The sequence below is a fragment of the Rattus norvegicus genome, chromosome 2 (assembly GCF_021556685.1).
Source record: "Rattus norvegicus strain SHRSP/BbbUtx chromosome 2, alternate assembly SHRSP_T2T, whole genome shotgun sequence".
NCBI lineage: Eukaryota > Metazoa > Chordata > Mammalia > Rodentia > Muridae > Rattus > Rattus norvegicus.
Window position 1 is genome coordinate 220,621,369 of NC_141535.1, and position 25,101 is coordinate 220,646,469.

Genomic DNA, 25,101 nt, shown 5'->3' on the forward strand with positions numbered 1-25,101 from the left:
GCCACTCCCTGGGCCGAGCACATACAAACCATCACAATATCACCAAGGATTAAAAAACTGAAATTTATCCTTTAAAGGAAAGACTGTAAAGGTGAAGTATTAAGATCCATATCTTTTTCTTGATATAGTTCATTTCCCATTCCTTTCTCTTACAGACCCAGTAGATATCGCAACTACCAAGTATGGACGTCTTTATTAGACTGGCTAAAGCCTAACTCTCAGTTGGCAGTTCAGGGAGTGAGCAGAGTTGTCGTTCATGAAAAGTATAACGGAGCCACCTACCAGAATGACATAGCTTTGGTTGAAATGAAAAAACACCCGGGCAAGAAAGAATGTGAGCTCATCAATTCTGTCCCTGCCTGTGTCCCATGGTCTCCATATCTATTCCAACCGAATGACAGATGCATCATTTCTGGATGGGGTCGAGAAAAAGGTATGTGCTTTAACCTCCAGGGTTGGAAATTGGACTAGAAATGCATGGGGACCTGCCTAGTACTCACAGAAATATCGTTTGTGGAGCAGTGAACGCCCATCCAGTAAGGGCTGCCTGCCTGGGCTCAGAACCACATTATCAGGACCACACGAAATTAGAGGTGCAGCTCAATGCTTGGGTGCTTGTCTAGCATGTGAAAGCTCCTGGGTTTGATCCCCAGGACCAACAACAAGAAACCAAATGTGTTCTCACGACGATGGTACATGCCTATAATCTCAGAAGCAGGAGAACTGGGAGTTCAAGACCATCCTCGAAGCCAATGAGATTTGCTTCATTTTTGACCTAGAGAAGTGCTAATTAAACAGTTTTATTTCCACCTCCTGAGAGAGTACATGTAGAGAGCAGATCACAGTTCCACACACCGTGTTGCTGACACGCAGCCAGGGAGAGTAATTTGGTAAAAGGCATTTGTAAGGTATGCAATTAAATTACTGTGATTTCACACCGTCACTAATCACATCGAGGTTTTATTAAGCAACTACTTTGTGCAAGAAGATTCTGGGGGTTGGTGAGGAAGGAGGCAGGTCTAGCCCCCTGAGCTCTGGGAACTTTGCACAGTGAGGAAGCGGACACTGAGTGGTAAACTGCATCACTTGAATCACATTGCTGTGAGCTGGGAAAAGGAAGATGGGGCCTGAGACAAAGTCCTGCTTCTCAGCCCATCCGCCTGTCTCTGGGTCCTTAAGCTTCTCTCATTTTCCTTGGGCTGTCAGTCGGCAGCACCTGACCTTCTCTTTCTAGAGTCCAAAGGTGTTCAAGTCCCTTTGCCTTAAATGTTTAAGGAGTTTTAGCTCCTCGTCCACCAGTTCAAGTTACTTAAATAGGTAGCTTCCTCCAGCGCAAGAGCAGGTACATGCTGACGACAGCGACAGTCCTATTCTTTAACTTCTTCAAGGCTGCTTTCTGGTGGTAATTGCAAGGAAATCCCTGGTCCGTAGGAAAAGACATCAAAGAGGCATGTGAGAAGGCTCTATCACTGTCTCCTGGGCCATTCCTCCATGGAATTCATCAACAGTAGGAGAGGGTTACACCTCAGTCACCCCAGGGGTCAGCTCTTTACTAAGTGACTATGGCTCCACCCATCCTGGTCAATAGCCTTCCCGCACTGTTCATTTACATTTAGAGAGGTAATTCTAGAAACTAGGGATGTGAAGAGACTATGATTTAGATGCGCCGAGGAAGTCTCCTCAATAATTAATACGTGTCATAATTAATAAAGTGCATTCATTTATCTTCTTAATGGTTTACTAAGCTAAGACAGTCTTTATTTAGATTTCTCCATTGTGGCTTCTAAATGTCTGTTTTCTCACTTTGTATAGATAACCAAAAAGTCTACTCACTCAGGTGGGGCGAAGTCGACCTAATAGGCAACTGCTCGAGGTTTTACCCGGGTCGCTACTATGAAAAAGAGATGCAGTGTGCGGGTAAGTGTCCACTGGGTAACCGGGATGCCCATTCTATCAGTCTGCTTTCATTCTCCCTGGATTGTATCGGAATCTCCTTACACAGCGGTGTGAAGGGAAGTCAAGCAGGAGAACTACGCTAACTTAGGGAAACAGACAGAAGGCTTACAAATTGTTTCCTGTATTTCAACTTGCAATCCCAAGAGGGACAGCCTTGTCAGGAAAGTTTTAAAAAGGGTCAAGTCTTTCTGTGCATCAGTGTTGGGGGACAGGAAAGAGGCGCGAGGGCCTCCCTGACAAATGGAAGGAAATGTGCTTTTCTCTCTCAGGTACCAGTGATGGGTCCATTGATGCCTGCAAAGGAGACTCTGGAGGCCCCTTGGTCTGCAAGGATGTCAACAATGTCACTTATGTTTGGGGCATTGTGAGCTGGGGAGAAAACTGTGGGAAACCAGAGTTCCCAGGTGTTTACACCAGAGTGGCCAGCTATTTTGATTGGATTAGCTACTACGTGGGAAGACCCCTTGTTTCTCAATACAATGTCTGAAGCTACGACCTCCTTCTTTCTGCACTTCTTCTTTCCAGGGTTATACTTTAATTGAAATGAAACTGTATAATTAGTTCTCCTCGATGCTGGCAAGAAGCAAGTCTTACTGGCTAGTTCCTAAAGTTTCTTCAAAGTTTATGCCATTTTAGAATTCTGTCATATAATCCCCAATAAATATTCCAGTTAAGCACACAAGATGGTTTGTGTTTGTTTGTTTGTTTTATTTTTCAGTGCCTAACACCACTCAGCTACACCCTCAGCCCACACGTTTTATTCACAGGTAGTTTGACTACACTAACTATTCAGGAAGGAATGACATTTTTGATGGTAGTTTAATGACATTAGAATTGTGCAAGACTGTAAAAGTCACAGATCTGCCACCAACTACATTAGACATTGGGTCATTGATTGTATTCTTCATATATTATTTTCCATCTGTATTTTGTGGTTTTTCCCTGCGGAGACCAGGAACAAGCATCTATTCATCCCAAATGGGGCGCCAACTATGGACTAAAAACATTATCACACCAAGTCTAGCTTGATAAAGACACGAGCACGTTGGGGCCTCCTTACAGGACCATGGGGGAGTAGTTACTTAAGGCAGCTGGATCACCAGTAAGCTCACCCAAGTATAGATGACAACCAGAGGTGTGGCATCGGTGGGGCTCACTACCTGATCTGTAGGCAATTCCACAGAAGATAGCCTCCTCTCCCAGCTGCTGCTCACTGCTTACACTACCTTGGAGAAGGGCCTTATTGAAGCTCTCTCTGAGCTTCCTGAGTCTAGGAAGACTCTTTAGTTTCCTGGCCTTTATGAACCTCTCTCCCTCCTTAAGAAGGAACAAAGGCTACAGGATGTTCCACAAGGGAAGGTTCGAAAATGAACCTGTGTTTACATAAAAACGCCTGGCATAGTGTCCCTTATGGGGCGATGACATCTCCCAGCTCTTGACCCATTTCTCTGCTTCCTTCAGTACATTTTCCTCCAGTCACAGACTCCCCTTGACCCTTTCTGGAACCCTTTCCATAGCCCTCCATCCTGCCACAGCCACTTGACTGCTCTCCTGCCAGCAGCACCTGACTATCTCTTGGGTTTCTTGTTCTTAGCCTCCTGGACTGCCATGTCCTTCCGGTTGCTTCTTCTTACTTTTTTCTTTCTCTGGTGTTCTGTATCTTGACTCAGTTTTCAGTTCTACACAGTCCAAGGACTCATGAAATCACATCTCCAGTCTTGACCTTTCCTACAACAGCATACTGACTAAACGTGCCACTAAGCACTTGCCATTTCAGGAGTAATATGGCCAACCCTTGTGTTTCCTAACTGCATCCCTCCTCCTCCCACCTCTGCAGGAAGCATCATCGTTTTGTCAGAAAGACAGCAAGTGCTCCAACTCCATCACAATAGCCTGCTTTAATCACGGAACAGCTTTGGTCATTCTCACAGAATTGTTTTTATTGGTTTCCTACCTCCTCTCCAACTGTCACCCCAAGGTCAATGTGAGACAGATGACAGTCCTTATCTGTCTTCCTTTTGGCTGTACCTCCTGCTCTCAAAGAACATTCAAAGATGTTCAGTGAATCAGCATTAACTTTAGGATTTGTTTTAAAACCAACACTGCCATTGCCTTAGTAAAGGTTTCTATTCCTGCACAAACATCATGACCAAGAAGCAAGGTGGGAAGGAAAGGGTTTATTCAGCTTACACTTCCACATTGCTGTTCATCAACAAAGGAAGTCAGGAGTAGAACTTAGGTCAGGAAGCAGGAGCTGATGCAGAGGCCATGGAGGGATGTTACTTACTGACTTGCTTCCCCTGGCTTGCTCAGCTTGCTTTCTTATAGAACCCGGGACCACCAGCCCAGGGATGGCACCACCCACAATGGGTTGGGTCCTCCCCTCCTTGATCACTAGTTGAGAAAACGCCTTACAGCTGGGTCTCATGGAGGCATTTCCTCAACTGAGGATCCTTTCTCTGTGATAACTCCAGCTTGTGTCAAGTTGACACACAAAACCAACCAGTACAGTCATTGTGAAGCAGAGAGTAGAGGGATCTTGCCCCACTCTCCTCCAAGAACTGCTGTAGACAGACAATGAAGAGAACAAAAGGAGATCCTTTACTGTCAGTTTGGGGCTGACAACTTTAAACAATCTGCCATGAACTCACAGTAGCACCCAGAAGCCAGGGAGAGCCTTTACAGCTTAGACAAGTGTTAAAGCCCCAGGACAATGTATGAAAGATGTTTTAGAAGACACCTCCATATGGAAACTTAAAAGTGGGACAGGCTGAAGGCTCAGAACCCCATTCTGCACACTGACTTGAGACCTGCAAAACCAAACAAAAACCCAGAATGGGCTTGGGTGAGGTTCTCTAGGGCAGTGACTCAGCTTTCCAAGGTGGCTGCATGCAGGAAAAGACCAGGTACAGTGGGAACGGGATGTTCTGACTCCAGGGTTTCATCAGGTCAGAGGTGTCTCTCAGGACTCTGAATTACAGACAACAGAAGCCAATGTGATCAGCTTAGTGCAAACATAGATTCAATGCTTCCACCAGATTGGCCTATAGATAACTCGGTGGAGCGTTTTCTTGATTAATGACTGATGTGGGAGAGTCATGCAACCGGGGGCCATGCCACCCTTAGGCAGGTGATCTAAGCAAGGCGGGAGATAGCAAGCCAGTAAGCGATGTCCCTCTGTGGTCTCTGCTTCATTTCCCACCTCCAGGTTCATGCCCTGACTTTTTGCCCCTACTTCCCCCAGAACTGTAAGAGGACACAAACCTTCCCATCCTCAAGTTGCCCCCAATCATGACCTTTATCCCAGCCACAGAAACAAAACGGAACTGGAGCCCTGCTTTTATAATGAACCAAGCTGAACATATGGATGGCAGGAAAGTCCTCACCTACCCCAGGAAGGAGACCCCAGGCCATCCTGAAGACGAAGAGTTAAGTAACAATGGCTGCTGCTGCTTATTAGTGGGTTAAGGGAACAAAGAGAGCCAAAATAATTACCAGCCCTGACACCTGCAAGGGTAGGGCTGGGAGGGCAATACCCACCAACTGACCAACAGCCAGCAGACAGTCCTGCCAATGCTACCACAGCTAGGGTCAGAAGTGGACAAAGCAGAGCACCAATCACACACTCCTGGGTGGGCAGCACACGATGCACAATCATCTCTCTGGTTGGGACAGAGGGACACACATCAGGCATATGGCCCCTCCATTGTTGGGGTGCATCAGAGCTCAGAGAACTAATACAAGTAATACACCACAACGTCAGGCTTTGTCTAGTCCCCATCACAGCCCTATAAAACCTCTAGACAAGCAGTTGGCTGGCTTGTCCTCTCTTCAGAACCCTTCCCACTCTTGGGAGTCTCTTTACTTCGGTTACCCTCCCCGCCCACCATAATTCTTAAGAAAGCATTCCCCATAACTTACTTACTTACTTTCTTTCTTTCTTTCTTTCTTTCTTTCTTTCTTTCTTTCTTTCTTTCTTTCTTTCTGGTTGTTATTAGTTATTTTTCAAGACAGGGTTTCTCTATGCAGCCTTGGCTATCCTGAAATTCACTCTGTAGCCCTGGCTAGTCTCAAACTCAGAGATCTGTCTGCCTCTGCCTCCCAAATGCAAGGATTAAAAATATGTGTCATCAATCACCCTATCTTTAATTTTCATTGGCTTGAGACAGTAAACTCTGAGTCACTGACCCAGGTCAATCTTTGATGACCATGTCTAGAACCCTTGTCATATATAACCGGATTGTGAATAGTCTGTCATAATCAAGATTCCTACATCATATGAACTAGATGAAAAATAAAATATGAAGTTGTACTTTGCAGAAACAATGGTAAGGAGACTTCCCAGAGGGGGACGTAATCAGATTTACAAATGTCATGGTCATTGTTAATTGCCAATTTGCCAGAATCCAGAGCAATTTAGGAGATGGTCCTCTGGTCAAGTCTGTGCAGAATTATCTTGAGTACATTAATTGATGTGAGAAGACCTATCTCAATGGTGGGCAGGACTCTTTTCTAGGCAAGGGATTCTAGACTATAGTATAAAGTTTAGAAAGTGATTCACTTGCTCTCTGCTTTCCAATTGTGATGCACCCTGCTGCTTGAAGCTCCTGCCATTTTAACTTCTTCACTGTGATTGAGAGGACCCTGGAATTGAGCCAGAAAAACAAACAAGCAAGCCTTTAGATGTTTCCTATTATTATTATTATTATTATTATTATTATTATTGTTGTTGTTGTTGTTGTGATGATGATGATGATGATGATGATGGTGATGATGATGATGATGATGTTTGTATGTGCATGTAGAGGTCTAAGGACGACTTGGGGAACTCTCTTCTCACCTTCCACCCTGGGTCCTAGGTATCAGTTATTAGGCTCTCATAGCAAACGGTGAGCTTTTTCACGGATTCTTAGCGTTGCTTTTGTCAGAGAACTTTCTCACAGCATCAGGAAAGAAAATGAAGGCATGGAGAAGTTTCCCAAGTGGCTTTCCAGAGGCCTGGCAGTTAGAGGAGCCAGCCACACACAGGACGGAGAGCAGCTCAGTGTTCCTGGTACCCAGTGTGCATCAGAGAAAAGGACAAGCTGGGTGTGGCCTTATGCCCAAGAGTTGACACCACTAAAGGGTTGTATAACGTCCAAACGGGAGGCAGGGAGTGAGAGGTACAGGGGAGGATGGGGGGCTGACATGAGTGAGATACTGAAGACAGGAGACCCCAAGGCTGTTCCAAGGGAAACCGGAGAAGACAGAAGCCACATTGGGGAAGGAAGAGTGGTCCCGGTTCTAGAAAAGCCAAGGAGGGAAAATTCAGTGTCTGGGGACAAAACTGATGTACAGGGATGTTGGGGGGCGGTATGTGGTTGGGTGTGGGGGCTGTGTGTGTCTATGGCAATGATGAGATTTTTATCTTAAATATGAAGTGACTAGTGTGGCCATGGATGGCAGCTAATAAAGAGAAGCGAGGAACTGAAACCGGTTTAACCAGCTGTGTTCTTGCACCGTGTGCAATAGAAGAGGTGAAGAACGTAATCCCTAAAGAGAGAGAAAGCAGACCGAGTCCTCAAAGCACAGGTTATTGTCAGGGTAAAAGACATTAATTCACCTAGATGTAAATGTGTAAAGACATAGAAAAGAGAGGCTTGGAGTCAAGATCCTAGCACTTGGGGAGACAGTGTGTTCAAGGCCAGTTGGAGAGCAGCCAGGGCTACAGGTCAAGACCCTGTCTCGGAAAAATTAACTGGGGACTGGTCCCAGGTAAACTTACCGCATTTGTCCTGTTTTGGAAGACATACTCCTGCCTCCTCCCTCTCCTCTGCCTAATCAGTTGTTAGCCTTTTCTCTACAGTATGTGGAATGTGGAATTTTAAGGAGGGATAACTGTTTACTTGCCCGTTCTTAAAATTCGAAGCAATGGAGGATGTGCTCCGGTTGATTGAGGAATAGTTCCATCCTCAACAGCCCTCAGACACTGTGATGCCAGGACTGCAGCTGATCATAAGGTTCCCACAAGGACCCAGGAGGCAAATCCAGGTTTGGTAGGGTGCAAGGCCAAGCGGGCAGTCACGTGTTCAAACAAGCCCCCTGTACTGGACCCCAGGTTATGGTCAGAAAAGGCTGGGACTGCTGAGCCCAAGGGAGGTTGTGCTACTGGGGTCGTTCTTCATTGTGGTGCCTCGGTAAAGCTGAGAGCTTTGAAAAATAAGCAAGCAAATAAATCTCATTAGGAGTCGGGAGGCGGTGGCTCGCGCCTTTAATTCCAGTAGGCGGATCCCTGAGTTCGAGGTCAGCCTGGTCAACAGCGTTGAGTTCCAGGGTAGTCAAGGCTACACAGAGACCCAGTCTTGAAAAAACAAAACAAAACAAAACAAAACAAAGCAAAGCAAACTCACTTTGGTGTTGAACCAAAGCAATGACTATGTCTAGGGTACGGGCAAGGGCGTTTTTACGACTCCACAGAGGCAGGACGGAAAGCTACCCGAGCATTCCGGAGACCACGTGGGCAAGGAGGTCCCCAGCCCTCTCCGGGCTCCCACGCTCGGGCGCATGCGCACTGTGCAGGACGCGCCCCTGGGAGCGGCGCGCGTGTCCGAGCAGGCCCACCGTTCGGCGCAGCTCAGTGACGGGGCGCGAGCTCGCGAGCGCGGAGGAGGCCGGGGCTTGAGGCGGAGCGCGCGCCGCTGCTGAGCCCGGCCGCCCCGGCCCTGCCGATGGTGGCTCCGCCGCCCGCGCCCGCCCGGGGCCCTGCGCTCCTGCTCCTGCTCTTGCTGGTCACCGCTCGCGGCCAGGAACAGGACCAGACCACCGACTGGAGGGCCACCCTCAAGACCATCCGCAACGGCATCCACAAGATAGACACGTACCTCAACGCCGCGCTGGACCTGCTGGGCGGAGAGGACGGGCTCTGCCAGTACAAGTGTAGCGACGGTGAGGCGCACTAGGCGCGGGGTGGGAGAGGGATGGCAGGAGGGACAGTGAGGGGCAGGGGAAGGGAGAATCCGTGCCGGGCAAGTGGATGGGGGACAGGTATAGAGCAAGGAAATGAAGGGACTGGTGCGGGGCAGGGGGATGGAGCGACAAGTGTGGAGCAGGTAGATGAGAGCAAGTATGATGCAGGAAGATGGAGGGACAAGTGTGGAGCCCGTAGATGGAGGGATATATGTGTGGGGTAGGTTGATGGGGGGGGTACTTGCGGAGCAGGGGGGGGGGCATGTAAGGTGCAGGAGGCGAGGACAGGTACAGCGAAGCGAGGTGGAGGGACAAATGCGGGACAGAGGAGGTAGGGGAACAGGTGCCAGACAGACGTTGGCTGCGTCCTCGGGTGTGGAAAGAATGAGCAGCGCTTGGAGCGTGCTGTCCTTGGGATTGAGCAAGCTGGGAACAAATGCGAGAGGTCACCTGAGTGCGCGCTTTGTCCTTTGCCTCTGAGTTTCTCGCCTTCTCTCCCTGCACGAAGTTGCCTAAGAACTTATTGATGCACGATAAAAGCGGGGAGGGAAGTGGAACAGACTTATTTTAGCACGTGCGGTCACGCACGCGCACGCACGCACACACGCACACAAAACCAGCTAAACATATGAAACCAAACAACAATTTAAAAGCCATCAGTTGATATTAAATGCTGTTTTGTTTGTCCGCAAAACTAGGTACAATACACTGTGGCTTTTGTGTAGATTTCTGGTGCACTTGGCTTTTGAGGGAGATATACTGCTTTGAAAGAGTTTCCCTAACTTCTAGAAAACAGTCTATTAAGACTTGCAGGTTTGTTTTGCTTTCATTTTTTTTGAGACAGGGTCTCAGGTAGCCCACGGTGGCATGAAACTCGGTTTGTAGCTGAGGCTGGCTTTTAACTTTTTGTAGCTTTCTTACCATGGATATCACTGGCCCCTCCTCCTGTCAGTATTGGGGTTTTTCTGCTTACTCCTCTCATTGTTTTTAAGCATTCTGTTTGAATCTGAGAACTTGATTTACGGCAGTGTGGATGTTAAATAAAATCAACACTCAAGGCAGCGATTTGAGCATTTGAAGGTTTTTTTGTTTTTGTTTTCATGTTTTATTTTTCTTTAGTTAACATTTGATTTTTGTGTGTGTGTGTTTTTTTTTTTTTTTTTTTTTTTTTTTTTTGAGGGGAATGAGGCTTCTGTTTGGCCATTCAAAATGTTAGGATAGAACTTATAAAATCAAGTTTTTTTTATGAGATTAGCCAAGGCTACCAGCTGAAAAAAATAGGGAAATTCAGGACTTTAGTGAGAAACTCTGATTGCAGAGTTGGTAAACTTAATATAAATAAATTTCGGGCTGGAGGGATGTCTCAGTGGTTTAGAGCACTGACTGCTCTCCCAGAGGTCCTGAGTTCAATTCCCAGCAACCACACGGTGGCTTACAACCATCTGTAATGGAATCCGATGCCCTCTTCTGGTACGTCTGAAGACAGCTACAGTGTACTTCTATACATAAAATAAATAAATAATTCCTTAAAAACAAAACAAAACCTCTCCTGTAAAGCTGTGTTGCCACCTGCAGCTTATGAGTCTCCATAGCCTCTGCCTTCATGTTAATATATAAGAACAATCCATTGAATCGATTCTAGAGATCTCCCTTTGCCTCCAAAACTTAGGCCTAAAGACTTCCACCGGTATGCACCAAGAAGAATATTTTCTTCCTGTACAATATGAACTGTATTAGGGGGATGTCGTGGGTGACAAAGAATAAAAAACAACAGGGAGTAAGTGGTAACTTTGCTAAGGCATGAATTCTAACTTAATTCCTGACCGCATGCAAGCATCAGTCTTGAGCATGTGTCAGCCTTTGGAAGGTGGGGGATTCTGCAGTGGGAGATAAGACCCCTCTCTGTTCCTGGAGCTTGTGTTACGGTGCAGAGAAGCAGCCAGTGCATCCGGAGAGCTGTGGACTCACTGTCCGCAGGTCTGCTGTGGCCCCTAACTCGAGAACAAGAAATGTTCTCAACACAAGAAATGAAAGACTACCACAGTGGTACTAGAAAGTCCTGGGAGTCATTTGCCTCTTTTGTAGGCTGTTCCATGGCAGACAAAGGGGAGCGGGAGGGGGAGATTGTGCTCTGTGATAATCAGGGAAAGAACGGTCAGGAGGGAACAGTGAGGACACAGTTCCGAAGGGCAGGGCTCACAGGAAGAGCCAGTCAGTATGACTGAGGGATTCAGCCTGTGGCGGTGAAGAGACAGCTGTTATTTACAGACAGGCTGACTTGGAAGGCGCAGGCTTTAGGAACAGCTTGTGGGTCCCAGCTGCAGTTCTCGGAACTATACTGTTCCAAGGAAAAGGTTGCTTTAAACCTCCCGTTCACTCGCTTTTATTGCCACCAATCTCCTGGGTAAGGCGAGAACCAGAACCGGTGAAGGCAATAAATGTGTGCGCTTCTGGATAGCCTCCCTTTCCTGAGCTTGGTGTCTGTGTACTTGTTCCCTCTGGCTCATCTTTCCTCAGACGGGAAAAGGCCTTAATGAGTTATCTGAGGTTTTTATGGGAACAAATTTTACGTGTGCCATTTAGCGCGCTCCCCCCCACCGTGTGTGTGTGTGTGTGTGTGTGTGTGTGTCTGTCTGTCTGTCTGTCTGTCTGTCTGTCAGAGGATGCAAGCATGTGAGAGTTTGGTTGGTGGGCCCATATGTACACATGTAGAGGCCATGAGAGAACGTTGAGTGACTTTTTGTTTTACTTTCTCTATTACTCTCTTAAGACAGGGTTTCTCTGAAAGTGAAGCTCACTGATATACCTGGTCAGTAGCTCCTGGGATCTGCCTATCTCTGTTGCCCCCAACACTGGGGTTATAAGCACACACTTGTCGGCCCAGCCATTTACCTGGGTGCTAGGGATTTGAACTCAGGTTAATGTGACCTAACCATCACAGTTACCCACCTGGGCCAGCTTCCCAACCCTTTCACTTTCCCCCTGACATCAAAGGATTTTAAGTGAGTAAGGTTTTCCATTGAAAAATAGAAGAAAGTAGCTTCTAAAGTGTTTTTTAGAATTTTGAGTAAGTTGTTCATTCCTCTAGTCATATATGTGTTAGCAGGAGTATCTAAGTGCTGTATTGAAAATTAGACATTAGTGGAGGTAGGGAAACCAGAATAGGCTGCCGTGTGCAAGAGTCCAGACAAGGGCTGGGGAGATGGCTCTGTGGTTAAGAGCACTGACTGCTCTTCTAGAGGTCCTGAGTTCAATTCCCAGCAACCACTTGGTGGCTCAAAGCCATCTGTAATGGGATCTGCAATCCTATTTATTTGTAATGGAATGCCCTCTTCTGATGTGTCTGAAGATAGCTACAGTGTACTCAGATAAATAAAAAAATAAATCTTGGGGTTGGGGATTTAGCTCAGTGGTAGAGTGCTTGCTTAGCAAGCACAAGGCCCTGGGTTCAGTCCCCAGCTCCGAAAAAAAGAAAAAAGAAAATAAATCTTATTTTTTAAAAAAGAGTCCAGACAAAAGGTGGCGCTGATTTTGTCTTGAGTTGGCAGGAGTTGTCATGATAAGAGAAGTATAACATGAATGAAAGACCTAAATAATTTGCTGTTGGCTTGGCAGTAATCGTGACTAAGGCGATTAAGGTAGTGGGGGTAATAGGAGAGGATACTGGAGTCCTGTCCTTTCGTACCTGAGAAGTGTACTTTCTAAGTGTGCAAAGGGAAAGGCTGGCCCGGAGCAGGCCGCACAGCCCTGTGTTCTCAGCCTATGGGTCTCAGCCTGTGGGTTTCTATCCCTGCAGAGTCATATATCAGATATTTACATTATGGTCCACAACACAGCAAAATTACAGTTATGAAGTAGAAACAAAAATAGTTTTATGGTTGGGGGGTCACCACAATATGAGAAACTGTCTTAAATGGTCACAGCATTAGGAAGGCTGAGAACCACTGGTCTAAGGAAAACAGTTATTGTCAGAGCCACATAGAGATGAATGGTTTAAGTCTCGTGTTGCGTTAGTGATACCAGTGGGAATCACCACTAACTTTTGCCCTACATACACAGTGGTGAGATCTTCGTGTGACACCGTCACCATCCTCTGAGATTCTCACCTGCTGCATTTTCTCCCAGGTGAAATGACTGAGTCTGTTTGAGAGTGTTTATATCAAATTCGGAAAAACTAACGTTGCAGGGGAAGAGAAATGTCTCAGTTCCTGCAAATACTTAGGTTTTGACTGCCTAGGGAGACGAGAACACATTAAGGAGCCACCCACTTTTGTCAGCGGTTCTTATGTACCGTGGCCACAGTTCATCATGATACTGTGGTTTGACTCCTGACTCCTGATTGTGTTTCTTCCATGCATGAGCTTCTGTTTGCTTTGTAAAAGCTGGTAATATGGAAATGTTGAAAGTTTCAGCGTCTCTTAACACCATTTATAACAATATTTTAAAAATGTACATAATTTGGCCCCCGAATTGGCTAAGAATTTATTTCATGTGTGTGAGTGTTTTGCCTGCACGTACACCACATTCATCATGCACTCAGGGAGCAGAAGAGGGCATCAGCCTTGGAGCTGGGGTTGCAGACTGTTGGGATCCTCTCTATGGGGACTGGGAGCCAAACCTGGGTCCTCTGCAAGAGAAGCAAAACACGAACATTATTTAAAATACTGGTATAAGCGGTGTTAAGGGACACTGGACATTAAAACTTTAACATTTTAATAAGCAACTTTACATATGGTTTATTCTAAATAACCGTCTTAAGTTTAATCTTACTTGTTGAGTGTGTGTGCATGTATTTTATCTGAGTGGGGGCAGAGAGAGGAAGAGGGAGAAAGTTCACATGGCCGCCGCGCTGTGATGTGCATGTGTGTGTTAGGTCAGAGGACAGCTTTTGGGAAGTAGTTCTCTTCCTTCACTGCAGGATCTGGGGCCCAAACTCGGGTTTTCAGGTTTGTAGGGTAAGGGCTTTTGCCTGCTGGGCCACCATTGAGATAATATGTCAGTATAAAGGTGAATTTAGAACTTTAAAGCCCTGCACTGCTTCAGCCAAGTAGTTACTTTTACTGTTTCTGGCAAGTTTATTTTCTCATTCTATGGAAAGAGAATGTTTTAATTTTAGCAGAATATTTCGCATTTTTCTCTTTTCTAGTAATTTCTTGGGTCTTTATCATGTGCTAGACATGTTCTAGGGAGGGAAGGCAAACAGTTCTCATGGTTATGTCAATACGGTTCACAAGCATTAGAAAAACAATCAGCCTTGGTGCCAGATACAGAAGGGGAGATGCTCTTTCTAGATGGGGTGCGCTTGGAGGCTGTTTGAGAGAAGAGTCGTAGGTTGGTTGTTCTAAAGAAACCCCAAGCGCATGCCCCTTTCAGTGCAGATGTTAGGGAGTCCATTCCCAGCATTTATTTCAGCATTCCTTCCAAGGTCTCATAAAAAGTAGGTATTGTCTTTTTTCCCCATTAATTAATTTATTTATTCTCTTTACATCCCAATCACAGCCCCCCCTCCTCGCAATGCTCTGGTTATGTGGCCCCTCCCCCAACCCTCCCTCCCTTTCACCTTTAAGAAGGGTGAGGTTCCCCCTGGGTACTAACGGGCCTGACACCTCAGCTCAGCCCAGTTGAGTTGATCTTTGTTACTCAGCGTTACCACCCTCCTGTGCAGGACGCACCGGCACGTCTGTCATGGCTGCTTTACACCTTCGCTCTCTCATTTTACCTGTGGAGTTTCTCTACTGTCTTTGCCCCAGTCCTCTGCTTCTCCACGGCGGGCATAGGTATTTGGTATCTTTCTAACTTCATTTGCTTCTGGTCATTCTCTTGCTTAACAGTATTTCCTATGAAGAAAGTGTCTGGTTGTTCGTGGATGCTTATGTCCCTACTTTATGTCACTTTCACTGCAGCCATCAAGGTGTCAGCATTTCTATAGCTGTGTTGTGTCACTGTCCCTGCAGCCATCGAGGTGTCAGGGAGTGTTCCTACAGCTTGCAGATGAAGACACTTTAGATCAGGTACAGAGGGAAGGAAAGATGGAATTCATTGTATGAACAGGAAAGGAAATGCATTCCTAGTTTTAAAAGAAGAAAACCAGACAGACAGATAAGCAGTGATTAGAAGCCTACACCTCCTTGCTTGTATCAACTGTCTGAGGGTGATAATGTTTGGATGTGAATGTCACCTGAAGTCTGTAGACTTGTGGGTGGGAAGGGAGGTGTACCTGTCATCTGAGCTAGTAGAAACATAGGCAAGCTGTCATTTTTAAATAATAAGCCTGTTTTCCATCAGCTTCCTGACAGATTTTTAGGTGATGTGCTTCTGAGTTTAAAACAGTTGCTAACCTGAAAAACTATATATATTAAATACCCTCTTTCCAGATTTGAACACACTATAATATATTTGAGGTGTTTTTTTAAACGAGTCTGGTTCACTGATTTATGTATATTTCCAGAGCAGTGGTTCTTGACCTTCATAATGCTGTGACCTTTAATACAGTTCCTCATGTTGTGATGACCCACCCAACCATAATTTTTTTGTAATTTTGCCACTGTTATGAATCATAATATGTGAAAAATATCTGATATGTAGCCCCTGCACCAGTCAACCCCAAAGGATTCGAGACCCAGAGGTTGCGAACCTCTGCACTAGAGGTCTGTGAGCATTTGAAACCACTCGCTGTTAAAGCCTGCTCAAGAGAAGCTTTGTATTGGTGCACAAGAAACTGGAGTGCGCTTCCCAGGAACACTCTGCCAGCTCAGCCTTTCGCCCTTCTCTGGTTTGAGTATGGTTTGTTTCCTCCGAAACCGAAATGTCTTCTCCATTAAAAGATGCAGTACTAAGAGGTACAGAGGACTATGCCCTCATAAATTGATCATGTCTGATCTGTGTCTACTTCATGGATCAATAGGTTGTCTTGTGACTGAGTGTGCAGTAAAGCCTGTTTGGCAGCTTTCTCTCACTCTGGTCTCTACTCACGTGATGCTTTGATCTTTGAGAGAATGAAGCCATCGAGAAAGCCACAGCCAGATGCAACTCTTGGACTTTGGATCCAAAGTATGAGCCAAAATAAACCTCCTTTAAAAAATTACCTTGGCCCTTGTGATTCTAGCAACAGGAAACAGCCTGGGCCGGAGGGGTAGCCTAGGGCTACAATTTTGGCCTCACATTTGCAAGGGTCTGAGTTCAGTCAATCCCCCCAGCGCAGGGCTTTAAACCATAGATAAAAATGTGTAGTTGTCATGATAGTCCTGTGGGAACAGTAAACTAGCTAACACTTCACTTAAGCATGTCACAACTGGCTGAGTGGCCTCCCAAAGGGCTGGGTTAACATCATAACTGCTGCTAGAGGGGACTCATCTACAGCAAGGGGCTGCTGGTCTCGGTTCAGATTAATATCTGTGGCTCAAGTTTATGACTCCAGGTCATACTGGGCAGGTAGGGCTAGGTGCACAGCCTATGAAACAATGGCGGATGGAGAGGTAAACCCATCAAAGTACAGGTCTAGAAACAGAAATGCTGAAGTTCTACAAGTGGGCATTTATTTGTTTATATTTTGAATTTGACTTTAATTAATTAATTAGAGACAGGGTCTTTGTATGTAGGCCTGACTGTCCTGGAATGCACTATGTAGATGAGGCTAGCCTTGAACTCAGATCTGTCTGCCTCTGGCACCTGTGTGCTGAGATTAAAGGTCTGCACCACTATGCCCAGCTAGGAGCTCAATTAAAAGCTCAGTTTTAGGAAGTACTTCTTTTTTTTTTTTTTTTTTTTTCTTCCATTTGATGGTTCAGCCCTGAGATTCAGCTTCCATGAGCTGTGTTAAAATGAATGTTCTGTCGCCTCAATCATCACATATAATGATTAAGTTCTACAGTTTATTTATTCATGTGTGTATGATGTATGTGTATGGGCATATTCATCCCGTGGTGTGTGTATGGAAGTCAAGAGGACAACTTGTGGGAACCGGTTCTCTTTATCATGTGGATTGCGGTGGGGTTGAACTCAGGTAGTTAAACTTGGTAACAGATACTTCACCAGCTAAGCCATCTTGATGGCCCCTCGCTGCCACATTTTAAACAAGCTAGAAATGGTCAGTGTAGAGACCAGTAAATGAAAACCCAGGAAACTCAAAAGACTGAAGAGTAAACAGCGATAGTGTTTATTTATAGCAAATGTGACAGACGTCATAGGGATTAACCTTGTACGTCTGCCCAGTGCCCATTGATCTGACCATTTGTCAACAGCCTTCATTGGAAATGTAACTACATGTAGAGCTATGCTAGGCACGGGGCATGTACAACACAGAAAGGCCTGCCTCAGTTTACACTTCAGTATGGAGACCCAAACAGTCAATGAAGTAGGCAGATCAATGGTGTGGTGTGTTAGAAACCACACCGGTCAGAAATATCACCAGGAAAAGCCTTGCCGAGATGTGAATGCTATTCTGCCTGGGTTACTCTCACACAATGCCATGAGTAGACTATGAATAGAATTTATTAGCTGCTTTCATGAAAGAGTCGCTTCAGGGAATGGGAGTCAGACTCTATGGTCCCATCATGCCCTGCAGTGTACTGAAAGTATTAGATTGCCATTGCATAGCCATGCATAGTCATTCTTAGATTAGGCCTCAGCTAGACACCTTCTAGTCGATGGTTACTGGGCTTTTTGTGCAATGGGACATTTGCCCAAGGGAAAAAGACAGCACCTATCTAGCAGGTTTTTACCTACGATTCTCAATCATGAGGTGTGCAGGAAGACAGTGTAGATCTTCCATAGGTGTGGTACAGTATCGTGTGCACCTTTGAAACCTTCTGGGGCCCAGGATCAGCTCTGGCGTGTTTTGACAGTGTGTGCTGACGATGATGACCTACAGGAATGCTTCCCGCTGTGTATGTGCGCACATTTGCATATGACCGCATTCTTCAGGAACTAAAGATAATTCCATGGTCAAGCATGCTAGTATTCATCAAAATAAACACTTTATGTTTTGTAAACATCTAAATAGTAAACATCTTCAGGGCTAGTCAAGCACATTGTATACCTTTACATATATGATTTTATTTCTTTCATTTTTTAAAACTAAATATGACATCATTTGTACTTTTTATAGGATCGAAGCCTGCCCCACGCTATGGATATAAACCATCACCACCAAATGGATGTGGCTCTCCATTGTTTGGTGTTCATGTAAGAAGTTTTTTCCTTTCATAAGCTTTGTGACTGTTAGTTTAATGTTTTTAGTAATGTGAGACTTAAATGTTTTTTCAGGCTCACAAATAACTTTATTATAATTATTGTGTTTATTATTGTTTTCTGATAAAACACATTTAACAACTAAACAATATTAAATGGGTTTAAAATATTGGTTTAATTTTGTCCTGTATAAACATCACGTAAATGATATTTTCTAATTTTCACAAGTATAACTTGAAATTTTAAAGTACAGAATAATACTGTTAGGGAGGACAAAGGTGCACGCGGCTTGTTTTCTGGATAAAGAAGGGCTGAGCGAGGCACAGTGTGGTGATCACAGCGTAGACGGGACAAGCCGGGAGCCACAGAGGAGGGAGGGTTATAAAAACAGTTCCTGCCACCAGGTCGTGTAATTAATTAAAACAACTACAGCTAAGTGATAGATTCAAAGTAATGGTATCTCTGGGAAATGGGAATACTTAAAGTTAAAAAACAAACCACCACTTCAATTATAGGCGTTTAAAAGTTTTCTGCAACATTTCACAGAAAGTACATTTATTTGGAGGAAGGATCACAAAATACTCTGAAAATCTGAAGGTCATGGAAGCTGTAGAGATTTGTTGTAATGTCCTTGGGCTTGTTCTTTGTAGAGCTGTGCTTTGGGGGCTAAAGAGAAGGCTCAGTGGGTAAGAGTGCTTTTGTGCAGGTGTGAGCACTTGCGTTTGAATGCTCGATGTCCTCATGCAGGCCAGCATGGCTGAGTGCAGTCAGTCCGTGACCCTAGTGTTGGGGGATGGAGACAGGCGGAGCCTCAGAGCTCTCTTGATAATAGGTGTAGCCAAACTGGACTTCAGGCTCAGTGAGAAACTTTGTCTCAGGGTAGTGAGGCAGACAGCTGTAGAGGAAGATGCACGCACGCACGCACGCACACACGCACACTCCCCCCACAGGAATAAGTAAATAAAGCAAAAAGAAAGTCACTTAGCTGTGCATAGTGTTTTGGATAATTTTTTTCTTTTTTTTTTTGGAGCTGGGGACCGAACCCAGGGCCTTGCGCTTGCTAGGCAAGCGCTCTACCACTGAGCTAAATCCCCAACCTGCATAGTGTTTTGGATAGGTAAAAGTTGTGAAAGTTACTGACAGTTAACTTTAACGTTGCAAAACAGAGGAGTGGGTGTGGCTGACACAGTCAGTGAGGAGAATGAGGAGAGTCTAACACAGGAGACATTTATAGGCAGGCGTGGGTTTGGGGATTGTCTACAGCAGTTGTCATTTACTTCCGTGGAGTTCATTTGAATGCGTTACCGATGCCGGAAGCTTTGCATCTGACTGACAGTCTCTCCAATGCCTCTCGCAGCTGAACATTGGCATCCCTTCCCTGACCAAGTGCTGCAACCAGCACGACAGGTGCTATGAGACCTGCGGGAAAGGCAAGAACGACTGTGACGAGGAGTTCCAGTCCTGCCTCTCCAAGATCTGCAGAGACGTGCAGAAGACACTCGGACTCTCTCAGAATGTCCAGGGTACGGGTGGCCCGTGGGCTGGGCTGGGAGAGTTCCTGTAGTGCAGCAAGCACATGGTCGGAAGAGAAGCACACCACAGAGCCTTCTCACAGTCCCTACCTGGCCTGGCACAGCTGCTCCGCTTGCCTGCAGTGAGGAGCTAGCTGGTCACATTTCTGTTATCTAAAACTACACACAGCCACGAAAACAAAGTGCTCAGAAGGACTGTCTGAGGCAGAGAAGGGAAGGAGTCATCTCCCTTAGATATGTAGATCTAATCATTCGGAAACTGAATGCTGAAACCTTGAAGCAAGTTGTCATAGCTGTAATATAGTGTCTCGTATTACAGCAACCAAGTCCCCTTGGGATGCTGTGATAAAGTGTGATAAGTTGAGGCTGGTTATAGACAACAGGAATAGTGTGGGATTGCACAATGACAGCATAAGTAGTCAGCATCTGGCAAGAGTCTCTGCTTGGTTTACAGACCACACCTTTGAGTTGTATCGTGAGACATGGGGAAAGGACTTGGTGGCTCTCTGGGATTCCGTTTGTTCGTCTGCACTTCTGTGTTGCAGTACTGGGGATTACACTGAGTGTCTCGAGTGCTAGGCCCTCTGCTGTTGAGCTATGTCTGAAAGTTACAGTTTCTAATGTGGCTTATCCCATCCCGCGATGACCTAATCACTTCCCAGAGTCCTTCCTACCCTGATTACTTTACCTTGGGGGTTAGGACTTCAACAGATAATTCCTAAAGGAACGTAGATATTCATATAGACATTCGTATAGACAGACAGTCGTAGCACCAGTGAATTTTACCATGTAGTGCATCTGCTGGATTGATGGCTCATGCCTGTAACCCCAGACCAGGAGGCTATGCGCTGCTTGGCTTTTCCTGGGGATGTGTAAAGAAATGTCTGTTTATACTCCATAGAGCACCAACAACAGACCAAAGAAACAGTCCCATCAAAGTCCAGCTTCTACACCAGTGAGTTCATTGAGGTTCCCACAGGAGTGCAAATGACCCAGAAACAGCTACGGCACCTCAGGCTCCACTCTAGCATGGGTGATGAGGACTTGGGAAGGTTGCTTCATTAGAACCCTGCCTTAGTTAGCTTAGTTTCCAACGCTGTGAAGAAACGCCATGGCCAAGGAAACTCTTAAAACAGACAACACTTAACTGGGGCTGGCTTACAGGTTCAGAGGTTCAGTCCATTATCATCAAGGCAGGAGGCATGGTAGTGTCCAGGCAGACATGGTGCTGGAGGAGACGAGTTCTACATCTTGTTCTAAAGGCAAACAGGAGAAGACTGACTTTCAGGCAGCTAGGAGGAGGGTCTCAAATCCCACCCCACAGTGACACACTTCCTCTAGCAAGGCCACACCCACTTCAATAAGGCCACATCTTCTACTCCTGCCATTCCCTGGGCCAAGCGTATTCAAACCACCACAAGGTACACTTACATCCTTAGGAGCAAGAACAGCTGGATGCAGGTGGGAGAAGTGGCTATAGCCTCAGGGAAGGACATTAACAGCCCCTCTCCTATTACCACACCCCTGGCTAACACTACATTGTTTCTCTTATTTATGGTCATGACTAATGCCAAGGCAATCGGTGGGTCACCACAGGGGCCTCTCCATGATGACATCAGGTCATGTCCAGAGGAAATGGCTTCTCTACCCACACTCCACCTCTTCTTTAGCTCTTATATTCCTTCTGTTCTTTCTTCCTCCTTTGTTTTAATACTCCCTGAGCCTTGAAGAGGTGAATGTGTATGTATGTAAGTGTACACACACCTGATTCTTTTCTGAGCAATGAGTCTCTTTGCCATGACCGTAGATATTTATCCTCAGTGTTTGGTCAGTTATGAGACCCAACAGAAAGCAGTCTCACTGTAAAAATAATCCTTTCTCCACGACTGACACAAACAGCAGCAGACATATGTGGGCAATTTCCCAGGCGTTTATTTTAAATACCAAGTATTAGATCCCTTGTATGTGGCAGGCTTTAAGTCTGATCAGAAAGTAGTTGGTTGTACTTATAACATGTGTACCATAGTGCATCGTGGGCACATCTTGCATGGCATGGGGATGGCATTAACACAAAGGGCCATAGGCAAGCAGAAAAGTCCGTGACAACAGTTCCCCATCAAGCTGTCATCTTGCGGCACTGCAAATGTTAGCAACCAGGAAGAAGTCCTAGACTGCTGTCAGCCTGATTCCACCTTGTCCCGTAACCCCAGTTACGGTGCATGACGAGCAATGGCAGTGGTAACGACTCCACCCAGGGCCGGTAAATTACAGGTGCATCTCATAGGGACATGGATGATGGGAATAGAGCACCAGTTCTACTGAAAGTCCCACCCTAGAGCGGATGCTGACTCACAAAAGCCAAGCCACTAGAGTCCTAGCTGCCAGTCAGCCTGAACAGAAGTCTCTGGAAATATGTCACTGTTCAGCTTGAGTATTTATAAGACTCTTCCTCTATGAAGCAAAGAATACACACTAAAGTCAGAATAAGTGGCAAAGTTAAGCCACGAAAGGAAACTGACATTTTTTATGTACTTTCCTTAAAATACTCTGCTAGATAATGTAGTCATGTCTTCTCTTTGTGCCCACAAACACCCTGAGTGCTAGACCAGCTCCCAGTATCTGTCAGGGAAGGAAAGTGAGGGCAGGAACTTGTCTCGAGTTGGCTCTCTCACTCTGAAGCCTGTGCTGTCCACTGACTGCTCTAGACAGTCTCATGCTGTATCTCCGACCTGAATCCCAGGAAGACCTGTCCAGGACGGTGCTCTCTGTCTCAGATGAGCCTGAGTTCACTGCTCACACCCACGACCATGTTTTTGGCTACATTAGCCAACTGAGCCGCAGGTGGATGGACTTCTTGTTTTCTTACCTAAAAAAGACACAGGGGTTGGGGATTTAGCTCAGTGGTAGAGCGCTTGCCTAGCAAGCGCAAGGCCCTGAGTTCGGTCCCCAGCTCCGAAAAAAAGAAAAGAAAAACAAAAACAAAAAGACACAGAAGTATAGCCAAGGGATGTTCTCCAGACGGCTGTGCTGTGTTATGGTACAGCCTTTCGGAGAATTTTAAAAAGGATGAGTTTCAGAATAAGATTCTTCCTTAATGTAAATATTTGAAAAAACTATTTTGGCTGCTGGAAGCAATTTTTTGGTTCAGTTCTGTGAAGTAGTATGTCCGAAGTTCCTTAGATTGGGAGAAGTAAGTATGACCTTTTTATAGTTTAATATTTTACAAACCTACCAGGAGTTTTGGTAGGTTTTGATTCCCATAAGCATCCATCCCAAAGCCCAATTTTAGAGTTGGTCAAAGAGAGAGAATGGGTTCCATTGAGCATGAGCATCTTTAATAATAGGTGACCAGTTCTTAGAAGCCCCTGGTTGTAGTGAGGCCTTGAGGCTTCCAAAACTTTTTTACTTGTTTTAATTTTTTAATACATTTGTGTGTGTGTGTGTGGGGTGGTGTGTGTGTGTGTGTGTATGTGTGTGTGTATGTGTGTGTGTATGTGTGTGTGTGTGTCTGTGTGTGTGTGTCTGTGTGTGTGTGTCTGTGTGTGTGTGTCTGTGTGTCTGTGTGTCTGTGTGTCTGTGTGTGGTGTGTATGATACCACAGCACACGTGCAGAGATCAGAGGACATAGCTTGTGTGGGGTGGTTCTCTCCTTCACTGTGGGATTGAATTCAGGGCCTCGTGCTTGGCAGCAGTGCCTTTGTCTCCAGCCCAGACTGAGGGTCCAGCCTCACCCTGCAGTAACAGATTCTTCCCTGCCACCGGAACCCCGTGGTTGTCAGACATCTTCATTATGATTACATCTTTCAGCCAAAAGGAAACTAACACTGATGTCCTGATTTGTGTTTCATAATGACAATTTGTCTACAAAAAAATGATCTGAACAGTCGAAACCAAGCATGCACACCACATGCACATACACATGCACGCACGCACGCACGCACAGGCACAGACGCACGCACAGGCATACACACACGAGCGCATGCACAGGCATGAGACTAAAATGGAATCTGCAGGGTGTGCTGCTGGTGTGAGGGCTGGTCTGACTTTGCCCTGGTACATGTATGTTTGTGTGCCTGCTGCCATGCATGGCCGTGTGCTCCAGCAGGTGATAGAGGAGGGGACTGGGCTGGGAACTGAGTGATGCCTGACACCTCATCTTTACAGCATGCGAGACGACCGTGGAGCTCCTCTTTGACAGCGTCATCCATTTAGGCTGCAAGCCGTACCTGGATAGCCAGCGGGCTGCGTGTTGGTGTCGTTATGAAGAAAAGACGGATCTGTAAAGAAGCCCCTGACAGCGGGTGAGCAGGCAAGAGTGGAGGACAACCCTTGTCAAAGGTCCGATGCTTTCACAGCCTAAAGCTGCCTTGGTTTTGTGACGGGTCATTTTGAGTCCTTACCAGACTGTGTCTTGATGGTAAAACCTCGAAGTGAAAAGGGTAGGGGCCAGGAAGAGGCAGAAGGGAAGGCGTACCCGAGACTGGGAGCGAGCAAGACATCTGAGAGCGAGCCGTCCTGGGCCTTGCTGTCTGGGTGGCTCCCCTAACTGGGCAGACAGCCCCGAGCCCGTGTGGCTTGGTTTCGTAGCTGTACTTAACAATAAAAGTGAAAGCAAATGTGAAATTCATTGTAAGGACTTTTCAGCATTATCTTATTTTGAAAAATAGAACAACTTTCCCTCAGAACTATTATTTATTTTGAAATTCCAAATGTACCTTTACACCAGGAGAAACTATTATTTCTCCATTTTAATTATATATAACATGTTGTTTCTCTGGATCCCACTAAGACAGGTATAAATATGTTTCTCACAGTCACAAGGTTTCCAAGTGCGCGTCTCTTGTACAGTTGGAATCACTGGTTGATGCTTCTCTTCAGAGGTCACCCAGGACATCTAAGTATTGTGACGTGCACAGTATCCAGAAACACAGCACTCCTGTTTCACCCACCACTCATAGCAATCGCCGTCTTTTGCTATGAATTGTAGGAATGACGGGTTTAATGAGCCAAATCTGTGCACTACATGCTGCTGAGTTCGTGGTTATTCCCCATTCCTCATCTTCTATTCTGGAATATTGTTAAAAGTCTGACGTTTTCTAATGGAGGTCTTAATAAAAGCTATTCTTGGTAATAATGTTTTCTTCTTGATTATCTCTGAGAGTGCTTTCAAGTCTTTAACGGTAGAATCAAAGAAGATACGAAAGGTGAGGTAGAAAGAACCATCTTTTGTGCATCTCTCACTTACTCCGAGAAGTTATAACAAGTGTGAAAACCAATCCCAGAAAACCATGGCAGTCTCTTAAAATGTTGACTACTGGAAATGTTTTAATGGCCTCAGAATGTTCAACTATATTAGCCACTGACTGCTGGTTTTTCCCTACCCCAGACACTAAGCTTTGCTTATCTTTGGAGTAACACATAGCTAGAAATACAAGGTAAGCTGCCCGGGGTGTCAGAAAAGAAGAAAAGGTGAGAGTCT

General features: G+C 45.7%; 2 protein-coding genes across 5 annotated transcripts in view; both read left to right on the forward strand.

The window, feature by feature from the left end:
- The window catches only part of Cfi (complement factor I), a 35,852-nt gene extending 33,214 nt beyond the window's left edge, over positions 1–2,638 (forward strand). Inside the window, exons 13-15 of one of the 2 annotated variants that reach the window (XM_087634788.1) lie at positions 156–433; positions 1,813–1,917; positions 2,226–2,635. In XM_087634788.1, coding sequence (XP_087490914.1) covers positions 156–433; positions 1,813–1,917; positions 2,226–2,443 — 601 coding nt within the window. In that variant the 3' untranslated portion in view covers positions 2,444–2,635. Of the gene's footprint in view, positions 1–155; positions 434–1,812; positions 1,918–2,225 lie in introns of both variants that reach the window. The other variant, NM_024157.1, reaches the window with a different exon arrangement.
- Positions 2,639–8,571: 5,933 nt separating this feature from the next.
- Pla2g12a (phospholipase A2, group XIIA) lies at positions 8,572–24,753 on the forward strand. 3 transcript variants are annotated; one of them, NM_001395580.1, is given in 5 exon segments: positions 8,572–8,880; positions 18,008–18,084; positions 19,448–19,613; positions 23,787–23,923; positions 24,437–24,753. In NM_001395580.1, coding segments are annotated over 4 exon segments (579 nt in total). In that variant the 5' UTR covers positions 8,572–8,663; the 3' UTR covers positions 23,906–23,923; positions 24,437–24,753.
- The last annotated feature ends 348 nt before the right edge of the window (positions 24,754–25,101 follow it).